The following is a 14,531-nucleotide window of genomic DNA, read 5'->3' on the forward strand; positions in this document are numbered from 1 at the left end:
AAACAAATACTTGGCATCCTGCCTTCTCATTCCCCACAACACAAGACCCATACATGATGCCCTTCACTACCAACCACGCAACAGAACCCAAAATACATAATACCTCCAGACCCCCATACCACAAAACAAATACCTGATGTTGTAACCCCCCACCATCTTCATACTCTAAAACACAAAACCAGTATTTAGTGTCATACCTCCCAAACACAACAGTGTCATGCCCATACCTGGTGTCCTGCCTCTCCACTCCCAAAACACATAATCCCTACACAGTGTCCTGTCTGCACACCCCCACAACACAAACCCCTTACCTGATGTCGTACCTCCCTACCACCTACATCCTCTAACGCACAAAACCAGTACGTAGTGTCAGTCCTCCCACCCACAACAATGTAACACCCATAACTGGCCTTATGCATTCCCAAATGACACAAGACCCATACCTAGTGTCCTGGCTTCCAACACCAATAATTCAAGACTCATACCTGGTGTCCTGGCTCCCAAACAACAATAACTCAAGACCCATACCTAGTGTCCTGCCTTCCAAACACCAATAACTCAAGACCCATACCTGGTGTCCTGCATGCCAGACACCAATAACTCAAGACTCATACCTGGTGTCCTGCCTCCCAAACACCAATAACTCAAGACCCATACCTGGTGTCCTGCCTCCCAAACACCAATAACTCAAGACCCATACCTGGTGTCCTGCGTGCCAAACACCAATAACTCAAGACTCATACCTGGTGTCCTGGCTCCCAAACACCATTAACTCAAGACCCATACCTGGTGTCCTGCCTCCCAAACACCAATAACTCAAGACTCATACCTGGTGTCCTGCCTCCCAAACACCAAAAACTCAAGACCCATACCTGGTGTCTTGCCTCCCAAATACCAATAACTCAAGACCCATACCTGGTGTCCTGGCTCCCAAAGAACCAATAACTCAAAACCCATACCTGGTGTCCTAGCTTCCAAACACCAATAACTAAAGACCCATACCTGGTGTCCCGCCTCCCCAACACCAATAACTGAAGAACCAACCTGTTGTCCTAGCTTCCAAACACCAACAGCGCAAGACCCATACCTGGTGTTCGAGCTTCCAAACACCAATATCTCAAGACCCATACCTGGTGTCCTGGCTCCCAACAGCAATGTGAGGTTTCTTCTTGTTTTCTTTTAGTATATAGTTTGGTAGGTGTGCTTGGTGTGTGTGGGACGTTTTCTACTGTTGGTTGCTGTGGCCTTAACTTTGTAATTCAGACTATTGAGACTGGCCCAAGGCAAGATGGAGTTTCTCAATAGGAGCTCCCATTGGCAAGAGAGGACAGCAAGAGTACAATGAACATTCTAAACTGTCACTCTCTGCCTTTCATCGTCGTATCCCCAGCTGAGAGGATGTGTATTGTAGTGGCTCCAGCTGAAGCTTTGTGCCTTGTGGGTCTGAACTGTCAGGTCCCTAGCAGTCGAGCAGCTACTCTTTGGGGGTTTACAGGAGAGGATTCAGGATTGTCAGGAGAAAAACTCTGAAGATAAGAAATCTTGAAGTTACGTTTGAAGATCATACTAAGATAAGTGACTTGCTTTTGGTTTATAAAACTTTGTCTGTGATTTCCTGGAATCGTTATTTAAAGAAAACTAAGACGTTGGTATAGTTTGACAATTTATCCACATTGTTTTAAAGAGCATGTATTTGCTCATTTGCTTCGGTTAAGTGCGCGCAAGGATTGTGTTTGTGTGCTCTGCGCGTGCAAGGCCTTGCGCTGTTTTCTTCAACGCGCGCGTATGGACTACTCTGCAGCGTGTGTACTAATTTGCACATGCGTGAACTCTCCAGCGCATGTGCGCAGTAACTGTTGCTAGGTGTATATATTGCAAGTGCGCGTGGTCTGCAAAAACAACGTGTTTTCTTCAGCGCGTGTGCGCAGTAATTGTTGCTACATATTAAAGATGGCGTGTGTGCGCGGTCTGCAAAAACTATGTGTTTTCTTCAGCGTGTGTGGGTGGTAATTGTTGCTACATGATTAAGATGCTGTGTGCGCGCGGTCTGCAAAAACTACGTGATTTCTTCAGCGCGTGTGTGCGGTAATAGTTGCTATGGGTTTAATACGGCATGTGTGCGCGATCTTCAAAAAACTGTGTGTATTCTTCAGTGCGTGTACGTGGAAACTGTAGATACGTGGTTTCTACTGCACGTGCTCTGCAAAAGCTACGTTTTTTCCTTCAGCGCGTGTGCGTGTTTAGTGTTAAAAGTATAGAAGGATCCAATTCTAAAGCTGAACATTAACTGGAACTACGTACCGCTTAAAAAGCAAGAGTCAAGGTTAAAAAAGAAGTTACTGATCATTTCAAGAGACTCAAGAAAGGTAGAAAGATTTCAGTAACCTGTTCTCAGCAAATTGTTACAGTCTTCTCTGAGATATTTTAGGAGAAGAACCAGGTACGATTTTTAATTCTTTAATTAAGGATTGAACTCTTTTAACTTTGATAATAAGTGAGTAATGAGAGAATCTGTTTTTGTTTATGTATTTACTGCACGTTCAACATCAGCTAGTTTTGACGTCGCCAACCTGGTGTTTTTTATGTTACCCACTTCCCCCTTTCCCTTTGGGGTGTAGTAAGCAGAGCTGAATATGAACTAGTTCTGAGTGTTACACTTCGGGGGGATTGTCGGGGGTTCAGCAACTTCCACGGACGCAGGTATACGCTCAGCCTGGCAACCAATAACTCAAGACTCATACCTGTGTCCTGGCTCCCAATCACCAATAACTCAAGACCCATCCCTGGTGTTCTAGCTCCAAAACACCAATAGCTCAAGACCCATACCTGGTGTTCTAGCTTCCTAACACCAGTGACTCAAGACCCATACCTGGTATCCTGCCTCATTAACATCCATAACTCAAGACCCAAATCTGGTGTCTTGCCTCCCCAACACCAATAACTCAAGAACCTTACCTGGTGTCCTAGCTTCCAAACACCAACAGCTCAAGACCCATACCTGTTGTCCTAGCTTCCAAACACCAATAACTCAAGACCCATACCTGGTGTCCTGCCTCACCAACACCAATATTTCAAGACCCATACCTGGTGCTCTGCCTCCCCAAAACCAATAACACAAGACCCATACCTGGCTCCCAAACACCATTATCTCAAGACCCATACCTGGTGTCCAGCCTCCCAAACACCAATAACTCAAGACTCATACCTGGTGTCCTGGCTCCCAAATACCAATAACTCAAGACCCGTACCTGGTGTCCTGCCTCCCAAACAACATTAACTCAAGACCAATACCTGATGTCCTGGCTCCCAAAGAACCAATATCTCAAGACCCATACCTAGTGTCCTGCATCCCAAACACCAATAACTCAAGACCCATACCTGGTTTCCTGCCTCCCCAACATCAATTACTCAAGACCCAAAACGGTGTCCTCCCTCCCCAACACCAATAACTCAAGAACCATACCTGGTGTCCTGCCTCCCCAACACCAATCACGCAAGACTCATATCTGGTGTCATGCCTCCTAAACCCCACAACACAAGACATGTGCTTAGCATCATGCAACCCTGCCCTATACAACACAAAGAGATTGAAAGAGGCTGCAAGATGACCCATTATGGAATGAAAGGGCAGCATCTCAGACATATTTCTGAACTGAGGAAGCCTGTGAAACGAATCACCACTTACTGGGACATACTCCTAGATCAACTGGGGAGAGACTGTTAAGTCACCTACCAGATATTGGGAAATGACAAAGTAGTTTCAAACCAAGCCTAAGTAGGTGACTAACAGTCTGAGTAAAAATATATAGTTCACTCCACAGGCATTTCATCAGCACTCTTCCCTATCTGTATCTGTATGCACATAATCTCATTGTGCCGCAGGTATACATATGTACATCAACAGAAATGACCAATCCCCTGAAATGTGCTTCAGAATGTTCTAGAACCACGTATAACAGTGGGAAAAAGGCTCCAAGGGCCCCATTGACAGTTTCCTGGCAATCGTAAAACAACCAGTATTTCCAAATCCCAGATATTTTACAACTCTATAAATTCCGAAGTTCAGGACTGAAACACTTGCTCACCACCAGCTTTTGGTTGTGAACATTTCCAGCACACAAAAGCAGTACAAGCTGCAAGTAATCCTGCATGCACTAATGCAGGGCTGAAGTCCTAAAAATAAAGCAGGGGCATTTATGCAGTGGGATGTGACGACACACTTCTTTAATGTAAAGTAAAGAAATGTGCATATTTAATTTTGGGGTGTCTTTCCCAACTCAAGAAAATGCACAGGACAAATAAGCATTTGCCAAGATAAGGTTTTCTTAAAACATTATTTGTTAAGTAGAAAAGGTGTTCAACCTTTGTCTTAAAAATGTGTATCCTGCTTAGAGATTTCTGTGGTCTCACGGTTAGGTTTTTTGTCTCTGAACCGCGACACCTGGGTTCGTCCACCCGTGTGTTCCGGCGACTTGAGTTATACTAATAAGGCCTTTCCTATGTGACTCCAGAATAGAGATCAACGGAAGGAGCCTCACCACTCAGAATCGCACAGATCCTTCCTGCTACTGCATGCTACCCTGTAATAGTTCAATAATTGTGTGGTATTTCCTGATTAAATAGTGCCAAACTTGAAATAAGGACCCAAATATGTGCTTATAACCCAAGTATTGATGACACATGGTGGCAATTCAAGTTGACATGGAACAAGGGCGAGTGGAGAAAATACTGATGAATGGAGAGGACTAAATAAGAATTGGACACCTAGCACTCTAAGATATTTTTAGAGACCATTTGTTTGTATAAAGAAGGTTTTTTTTTCTCTTTTTTACAAAAGAGGGATATTTAGATAATTTAAGGTGCAGGGGAGAAAATTGACAACCCTGGCAAATGGGTTGTACATACAGTAGAAACAGAATAAGTTCCCAATTTGGGATCTCCCATTCCCTGCACGCTATCTATGGCTGAGTAAGCCCAATTCGTTTATAATTCCTAATGGAAATTCAATGAGATTATAGTTGACACATCACATTCTATATAAGTGCATATATTTTTAAGAAACAAGGCATTTCAGACAAATGACTTAAGTAAAACTTCAGAGGAGGTTTTCAATTTTTCTCAAAGATGATTTATTTTTCATATGAATATGCCCAACGCGTTTCGAGATCAATTCTCTTCATCAGGGGCTGTTTTGATTAATTCAACGTTCAAATACTCTATAAATACTAAAGAAATTTAAACATATATGTCAGAGTACAATTTATCCAAAAATTCATAGTGTAAAATACAAACATTCACATATGTAAATCTGATGGGGGATAAAGTTCATCCTTAGAATTCCTAAGTAACAATCAATGCTATAGATTCATTATCTGGTATTGTTCTGAGCAGCTGGTAATTTTGCTAGTTTTTAAGTAAGCACTTTAATGTTGCACATGACAGAAAACCAAAATAAATGGTGGTGTTAGATTCTTAAATCAACTAGAAAGTTTGAAACTGATCCCAAATTAAAAAAAGATCCTATACAGATTTGTGTGCCTTAAAGGAAATAAAAGACTGTAAGAAAATGGCATACCGTGTTTTCATAATTTTTCACAGAATATGCAAGTAAAGTAGAGCAATGCTAAACAAGGTTGCTCCATATGTCCCAGTGTCATGGAGTATTCAGAGCCCCCTATAGAGGATAAACAATGTGTGTATTTAGGAGAGGATTTTCTACTAGTACGTTCAATGTATAATATTGGTTGAATGCCAGCACTTACTGCTCAATGTTAAAGTTGGCAGTTGGATTGTAGAGCTTATACTGGAAGAAGGACTTTGCCAGACATCAAGGGAACTTTTGAAAAATGACGAACAATCAGTGGTGACCTGAAAAACATGACATCATATTTTTGTAGTTACCTCTATGTATTGAGGTAGCAAAGAATCAAGAACGCCTATGGTGCTCTGGATGTACTGAAGCCATGGTGAGGGGCGGTGGTCTTGTCCTCCTGTGGCTAACTATCAATCTATTCCTCTACGCAATAGGGAGCGGTGAAAACTGAGCCTAAGTATACTTACTTGATTCGAAAAGAACCATCAATGTAGAAGGAGTCGATTTACTTGAATTCAGAGGTATATCGGCCATAATCTAAGAATGGTACAATACATTGTTATCCATCGAATAATAACAGTATTCACAACCCATACATTGCATTGTGGTACAATCAGCATTAAATTATCTGCCTTTAGTACACATCTTTCGAGAGACACTACCTGCCCTACTTTTCCTTTGATTTTATGGATATCACTGGAGATACATCAGCCCAGACGGTCTATCAAGACAGCATTAGATGCTTCCATGCTGCATAGATATCATAAATATATCATACACTTAATAATAACGTCACCTTGGTGAGGCAATTATTTCTATTTTTATTGTTCTTTTGGCATGTTTATGCCTAATCCTTTTTGCGCGATTGTGGCTACCTTTTTGACATGAGTGTAGATATCCACAGCAGCCAAGTAATGACGCAATTACTTCATACATAATTTAGCTACTTCCTTTAGAACTCATGATGATTGGAGTGCCTTTCTTTCACTCCCAATATATAAACTACCCTTCACATTTTTCCTTTCTTCTGACAATTGTTTTTACATTTTTTTCATTGTTTACATCAGTGACGTCATTCACGTTTTTACGTGATTACGTCATGATCATGACGTATATATTATCCGCCATCTTGTGAGCCTTGATCACAGCACGCGGCTGGATCGGCTCCTTCTACATCGATGGTTCTTTTCGAATCAAATAAGTATACTTACGCTCAGTTTTCATCGCTCCCTATTGCGTAGAGGAATAGATTGCTAGTTAGCCACAGGGGGACAGGACCACTGCCCCTCATCATGGCTTCAGTACACCCAGAGCACCATAGGCATTCTTGATTCTTTGCTACCTCGATAGAAGGAGGTAATTACAAAAATATGGGTCATGTTTTTCAGGTCGCCACTAATTGTTCATCATTTTTCAAGAGTTCCCTTGATGTCTGGCAAAGTCCTTCTTCCGGTAGAAGCTCTACAATCCAACTGCCAACTTTAACATTGAGCGGTAAGTGCTGGCATTCAACCAATGTTATACATTGAATGTACTAGTAGAAAATCCTCTCCTAACTACACACATTGTTTATCCTCTGTAGGGGTCTCTGAATACTCCATGACACCGGGTCACATGGAGCAACCTTGTTTAGCATTGCTCTACTTTATTTGCATATTCTGTGAAAAATGATGAAAACACGGTATGCCATTTCTTACAGTCTTTTATTTCCTTTAAGGCACACAATTCTGTATAGGATCATTTTTTAATTTGGGACCAGTTGCAAACTTTCTAATTGATTCAAGAATCTAACACCACCACTTCTTTTGGTTTTCTGTCATGTGCAACATTCAAGTGCTTACTTAAAAACTAGCAAAATTACCATCTGTTCAGAACAATACCAGATAATGAATCTATAGCATTGATTGTTATCTAGGAATTCTAAGGATGAACTTTATCCCCCATCAGATTTACATATGTGAATGTTTGCCTTTTACATTTTGAATGTTTGGATAAATTGTACTCTGACATATGTGTTTAAATTTCTTTTGTGTTTATAGAGTATTTGAACATTGAATTAATTAAAACAGCCCCTGATGAAGAGAATTGATCTCGAAACGCGTTGGGGATATTCATATGAAAAATAAATCATCTTTGAGAAAAATTGAAAACCTCCTTTGAAGTTTTACTTAAGTCATTTGTCTCAAATGCCTTGTTTCCTAAAAATATATGCACTTATATAGAATGTGATGTGTCAACTATAATCTCATTTAGTTTCCATTAGGAATTATAAACGAATTGGGTTTACTCAGCCATAGATAGCGTGCAGGGAATGGGAGATCTCAAATTGGGAATTTATTCTGTTTCTACTGAACGGAGAGGACTAAACATGATCAGGATACATTAATAATGGAGAGACTCAATAAAGAGCAGCATTCAAAGAAGAAATACTGGTGAATGGGTGGGTGTAACTGGGACCAGGCTCAGTGACCAATGGAAGAGTTGGTGATACCAAGCACAGCATAAGAAGAGGTGAGGGGGTCAAGTGAAGCGAACACGGAAGAGAGATGGATGAATGGAAGGGTGTAAAAGGGCGAATATTAAGTGAGTAATGGAAAAGGCTTAACGAAGCATAGTATAAGTAGAAGTGAATGGATGAAGTGAAAGAAGCACAGAGCACAGGCTGATGATTGGGTGGTGGTGGGTAAAGGGAACTTGGCACAGTGGATATTGGAAAAAGGACAAAGAAGCAGAGCATAAGAGGAGGTGAACGAGTGAAGAGAATGGAGCATGTGGGGGAGACAGATTAATGGAGAAATGTAAAAGGGACAGGCTCAGCAAATAAATGAAAAGGCTAAATGGCATACAGTGTAGGAAGAGGTCAACAGATAAAGTCAAAGAAATATGCTTTTGGTAGGTACATATTCTTGATGATATAGCGCATGTTCAAGTGCATGGAGTCTCAAGAGGTTCCCTAAATCAACAAACTTTGAGGCAGTGTTTGCAATTAAGCAAGCAAATTAAGCAATGCCATATCATATCATATAAGAACAGGACGGAATATTAATATGACAGACATACAGGTGTCTTGCAGCTTTAATATTTCAATTGCAAAACTTAGTTACCGTGCGAGAATATGGAAGTCCAATGGACAACATCTCATCATCAAAGTCAATGTCACTGCTTTCCTGGAAGACAACAAAAAAGTCAGCTAGAACAATAGAGTCACTGAGAATGCTTAATAAAGCAGCGTAGCATCTAGAGACCTGCAATTTAATCCACATAAAATGTAGACATTAAGAATTCATTACAATTTCTTAGTTACAATATAAAGGGTGACAGGCACCATCCCAATTGATGTTAACTATTACATAAATCCATTTCAAAAGATGACCCTATAAACAAGGTGAACAATGGTCATCACGCGAATCAATAGCCATAACCAACACGTGTTTCAAAGTAAAGGAGCTGATAGCTGAGTGGGCCCATGTACACGTGGATGCCCCACTTAGGCCTGCTTGGCAAAGACAAACTACAACCCAGCACAGTTGTTTGCTCACAGTGTGCATGCAACACCAATTCTGTACCTGTGTACATGTGAGGTGCCTTACATGTGGCCAGACAACTTTATGGATGAGATGTAGGCTTGTAGGCAAGCTACACCTCAAACATGTCATTCACACCTTGAAACACCTGTGTATAGGCGCGTTATAAATGCCATATCATACCATAACATCATATCATATCATATCATATCATATCATTACCGCTGCATAAAGTGACATCATATCAAAATGTACACTTATTTTTGATCAGAGGATAAGCTTTGTTATAATTGAGACACAAATACAGAAATAAGGTTTTTTCTAAACCTACCTTATCCTTCAACCATCAACTTGAAGTCCCTAACAGTAATCAACCATCCCCTAACAGTGACTTCAAAACTCCAATGCCAGCTACAACAACTAAGAAGATTATACCTGCTTTTTTAAGTAGGTGCTAAGTGAGATAACTGGACAGAGGACATGACAATTTGGCAACTCTGCTTGAATGAAATAGCGTACTGCGTTTAAAGCAGGGTTCTCCAACCTGTGGCTCTCGATGTTTTGGAATACAACTCTGATTTATCCTCAGCCTCATTACGAGTGTGCAATGTTGTAAATAATTGTTTATAATGAAATGACCACCAGATTTAACACACTGCAAAATTCTGAGTCGACCTTAAAGTGGAGGAGTTACCATCTGCCAAGCGCTGGTGGAAAATCCTCTACTTTAAGGCCAATAATTGGAGGAATTGCCATTAGCACCAGTGGTAATTCCCCCAAATCCACTATGAAGACCTATGGGCTTTGTGAATGGGGTCTAACACTGCCATTGCCACACTTATAATCTGATGGTAATTTTGCCAGACTGAGTGGCAGTAATGGAAGTAAGTTTAGCACCGTACTCAGAATGAGCCAAACTGTACTGCGAAATATGTAGTCCAGACCCTTGATTCACCACAAAGTTACAGTTCCTTTTGTATTGGTGGGAGAGGAGAATGTGAGACAGCACAGAAAGCTTTTCCTGTTGCCCGCTGCAGACATAAGATATGAGAGCCACATGTATGTGGGAGTCACATGATTATTAGTTCCCCTCCACCCTTTCTTAGTTTGGTTCATGCCTGGCAAGTATCTTGAAACCGGAACCACACAACCATCCATTTTCCCATTTAATAATACAAATGGTGGGTTGCACTTGCTATACAATCCTTGGATATCTAACCTCCTCAACAAGAACTTGCCAAGAGTCTGTCAAAAGGCTACGCAGATTTACAAGAAGACAGCATGTCTATTTCATGAAGGATCACTAGAAGGAGCCACAATACTGTATTGCCTACTGGAAACTCCATGCCAGCCCTGCAGAGCAAAGCAGAATCACAGAATATTACAGTATGAAGCCTTGCCAACCAAAGAAATAGCTGTGAAGAGAAGACTTGTGCTGTGTTCCGCCAAGCCCTGAATTATTTCAAAGGTAGACCTTATTTGGAAGAATTTGTCCATATAAAATGGAATCTAACACATAAACATTTTATAATACAGAGACCTAAAATCCACATTATTTGTATTAGTATTTATTGTTTTATATCGGCCACATCGGTACCTTTGAGGAGGACATATCCAACATTTTGTCTAACAATCTAAAAAAACTCCTCTCAAGTTCTCCTATTAGGGGACTTGAATCTAGGCTTTAATGACCTCAAAGACACACAAGCATCTAGTGTGGCTAACACCTTAATTGAACTGCGTTTTACCCAGAGAGTGCTCCACCCTACCCACAATAAAAGTAGAACACTCGACTTGGTGGCAAATCATAACTGCAATGCCACAATCTCATCCATATCCCCCCAGATCTGGACCCACCGCCACCTTGTAACCTTTGCCCTAGAAACGATAAAACCCAATCCCATATCGCTAGCTCCTCCCATACCCACAAGGAACAAAAAGTACATTGCCTACGACAACGTACTCCCCCTCATTCTCCCTACACTCAATGCACTTCCTGAAAATCTAGGGCCTGATGCACTGGTTAAGGAATATAACCAAGTGATGGCCACTTCACTTAACTCAATAGCGCCCCTTAAAATGAGGCACAGCAAACCCCAAGCACACCTCAACTCATGGTACACACCATACCTGAAAACACTAGTAATAAAAAAAAGACAATGTGAGGCATCCTGGACACTACAACCATCTGAGGAAAACAAGACTAACCTTAGCACTATAACCACTCTATAAAAGTGAAATTCTTCTAGCTAAACGCGAAACTTACATTTCCAGAATATCACAAGCTAAATCAAGTATGTTATCTTGAAAGAGCTATAAGCCCCTATTCCAGTGCCGGACAACTGCATAAAAGAGAAACCTTGGTGTTCCATCATACAGCAAGCACTAGCCAATAAAGTTACGACCCTACAAATAAATATTGCCAAGAAAAAAGCTTCACTAACTGGCACCACTCCCCCCATAATCGCCCCTGTACTACCTAATAACACTGTTGATCCCCCTCGCTTTAAGTTCTCTAAAGTCACTATAGTGGAAACTGAAAAAATCATTTTATCGCTTAAACCCTCCAACTGTTAGGGTGATCAATGCCCTGCCCAACTAATAAAGGATGCAGCCAGAGACCTGGCCCCCTTCATCACAAAACTCATCAATGCCTCATTTTCCTCAGGCATCATCCCATCCAACCTCAAAGAATCTTGGGTGCTCCCATTACTTAAAAAACAGTCCTTAGACCCATCCATACCTACCAATTATTGACCAATTACTGCAGTGCCTTTTCTTCTGAAAATCTTAGACAAGATGGCCTACTCACAAATACAAAAACACTTAGAATCCAACCACAGCAAGGGACTAAAACAGCTCTAAGAGATTTGAAGGCACAGATTGACGAATTTAGGGATAAAGGAAAATCAGCCCTTCTTCTCCTCCTGGACCTATCGGCTGCATTCAACCTTGTGGACCAAGGGGTCTTATGCCGCTCCCTTCTCAACAGAAGCCCTAGCATGGATACAATATTTTCTAAGCAATCGGACGATGAGAGTCTTTTCCCCCACTGCAGCTGCAGCCCCCATCCCCATCACTTGCGGAGTACCTCATGGATCCTGCGTCTCACCCACCCTATACAATATCTTCACAAAGCCCTTTTTCGATGATCTGGATCATCTTGGTATCTCCTACACTAATTATGCAGATGATACTCAGATCCTCCTACCACTTACTGGGGATTATGAAACGGATTTGGCCTTGGTGAACAGGGTATACCTCATCATCCAAGCATGGATGGCCACTCATGGACTATGCCTGAATGATGATAAGACTGAGATCATTATCCTGGGCACGACCTCAACCCTTAAAAAACTGAGTCCTAAATACTCTGCCTTCAACATTGACAACATCATCATCACTGCCCCTGACTCTACCCTATCCTTCAATAAGCAAGTCAATGCCATGGCCTCGGCTACGGCATACACTTGTAAATTGATTAGAGCAGACAAACCCTTCTTGTCCAATAGCAGTTGTATTACCCTGGCCAGAGCGCTCATATTGTCAAAGTTAGACTATTGTAATGCGCTATAGATAGGGGATAGTAAACAAACCATTAAGAAAATCCAACTCCTCCAGAATAATGCCCTGAGAGCAGCACTTGGAATCGCTAGGAGAGAACATATCTCCGAGATTCGAAGATCTAATAACTGGCTCTCAACACATGACAAAATCATGCTAACAGTCGCCTCACTTACCTGTAAATGCTTGAACAACGCATCACCTTGTTATTTGACAGAAAGACTCTCTAGGAAATCATCCACGAGATCTACTAGATTATCCAACACTAATTGCCTTTTAGTCCCAAGATTCAAGCTGTCTAGAGTCGGGGGCAATAGCTTCCCGGTCAAGGCAGACCAATTTTGGAACTCCTTACCCTCTCCACTGAGAGCAGCTCAATCCTACCAAAACGTCTGCCAGAACCTTATAAGATGGTTGAAAGACTCTGACAAGTAAGGCCTGCTCCTATCTATCTTTATCGCTATCTCTATCTCTATCTCTATCTCTATCTCGATCTCTATGTAAATAATTTAGTAAATAATTGAGTTAGTATCTACCTGCCCATGATATTTATATCACTCGTTATACTCTTATCTATTGTATATGTCAGTATCTCTAACCAAGCAATGCCCCTGCTGCCTTTTGATCTCTGCTTGTACATTGTGCTTCTTCTGCATAAATCATATGTACTGTATTGCTCTGATGTGTAACTAAACTGTAAGTTATCTTATGCTATGCGCCCTGATACCCTCGGGTCTGGTGCGCAATACAAATAATAAAACAAACAAACATATAGCGCCTTAATCCAAGGCGCTTTACAATGAACAACAAAATATACAATAAACATGGAACAGTAGAAGCAATAACGGTAAACATGAGTCAAACCAGAAAATCAACATGTAGAATAATTTACATATGAGAAAGAAGGGGAGAGGAGGGGGGTGAAGAAAGAAGGAGGGGGAGAGAGAGTAGTGAGTAAATTAAGTATTAGGAAGAAGGGAGATTTAGAAGAGAAGGGGAAGATAAAGAGAAAACAGAGAAGGGTACAAGAAAGAGAGAAATAAGGGTGAGAGGGGGAACGGGATCAGGTAGGAGAATGAAGAAGAAGAGATTTCAGTGAGGAGCGGAAGGAAGAATAGGAAGGGGAGGAATGAACAGAGAAAAGTAGGGAGTTCCAGTGTAAGGGGGCAAGGAGCTGAAAGGAACGGAAACGAGAAGAGGCACAAAGGGGTGGGGGAACTGAAAGTAAGAAGAGATTGGCAGAACGAAGGGAGGGAGATGGGGTGTAAAATGAGAGAAGAAGGGAGAGGTAAGGAGAAGCAAGGTTGTGAAGAGATTTAAAGACCAGACAAAGGAAGTGAAATTTAAATTGGGAATGGAAAGGAAGCCATTCTAGCTGAGAAAGTGTGTTGGATATTGAGTCATGAGGAGAGAGAAGACAGAGGGTGCGGATGGCAGAGTGATAAATGGATTTGAGGGGGCAAGGTGGGAAGCGGGTAAACCAAAGAAGAGAGAAGAACAATAGAAAAGACGAGAAACTATGAGGGAGGAGATTAAAAGTATGGTAGCATGGAAGGTGAGAGAGGAATTAACTTTACAGATGTTAAAGAGATGATAGCGACATGCCCGAGAGGTGAGGGAGATATGATGAGTAAAGGAGAGGGAGATTACAGAGATTACAGGGAGTTTACAGGAGATTAACTGAAAGAAAAATTGAAAATCATAAAATTATATTGAGGAATAAAGCAAATAGAAAAGCACAGAACTCTTAATGTTAATAAAATGATCACAGATTATTAAGGTCACATTACAGGAGAAGCTAAACTAACAAATTACATATAATTTGAATATTCACTACACAATATAAAAGT

The 14,531-nt window shown here is 41.2% G+C and overlaps 1 protein-coding gene across 1 annotated transcript in view; it reads right to left on the bottom strand.

Annotated features, from left to right (window-relative positions):
• The window catches only part of LOC138527211 (retinitis pigmentosa 1-like 1 protein), an 823,506-nt gene that overhangs the window by 533,122 nt on the left and 275,853 nt on the right, over nucleotides 1-14,531 (bottom strand). Inside the window, exon 6 of the mRNA XM_069638329.1 lies at nucleotides 8,698-8,760. Coding sequence (XP_069494430.1) covers nucleotides 8,698-8,760 — 63 coding nt within the window. The remainder of the gene's footprint in view (nucleotides 1-8,697; nucleotides 8,761-14,531) is intronic.

This window comes from Ambystoma mexicanum, chromosome 14 (assembly GCF_040938575.1).
Source record: "Ambystoma mexicanum isolate Mex_15411 chromosome 14, UKY_AmexF1_1, whole genome shotgun sequence".
NCBI classification, from domain to species: Eukaryota; Metazoa; Chordata; class Amphibia; order Caudata; family Ambystomatidae; genus Ambystoma; species Ambystoma mexicanum.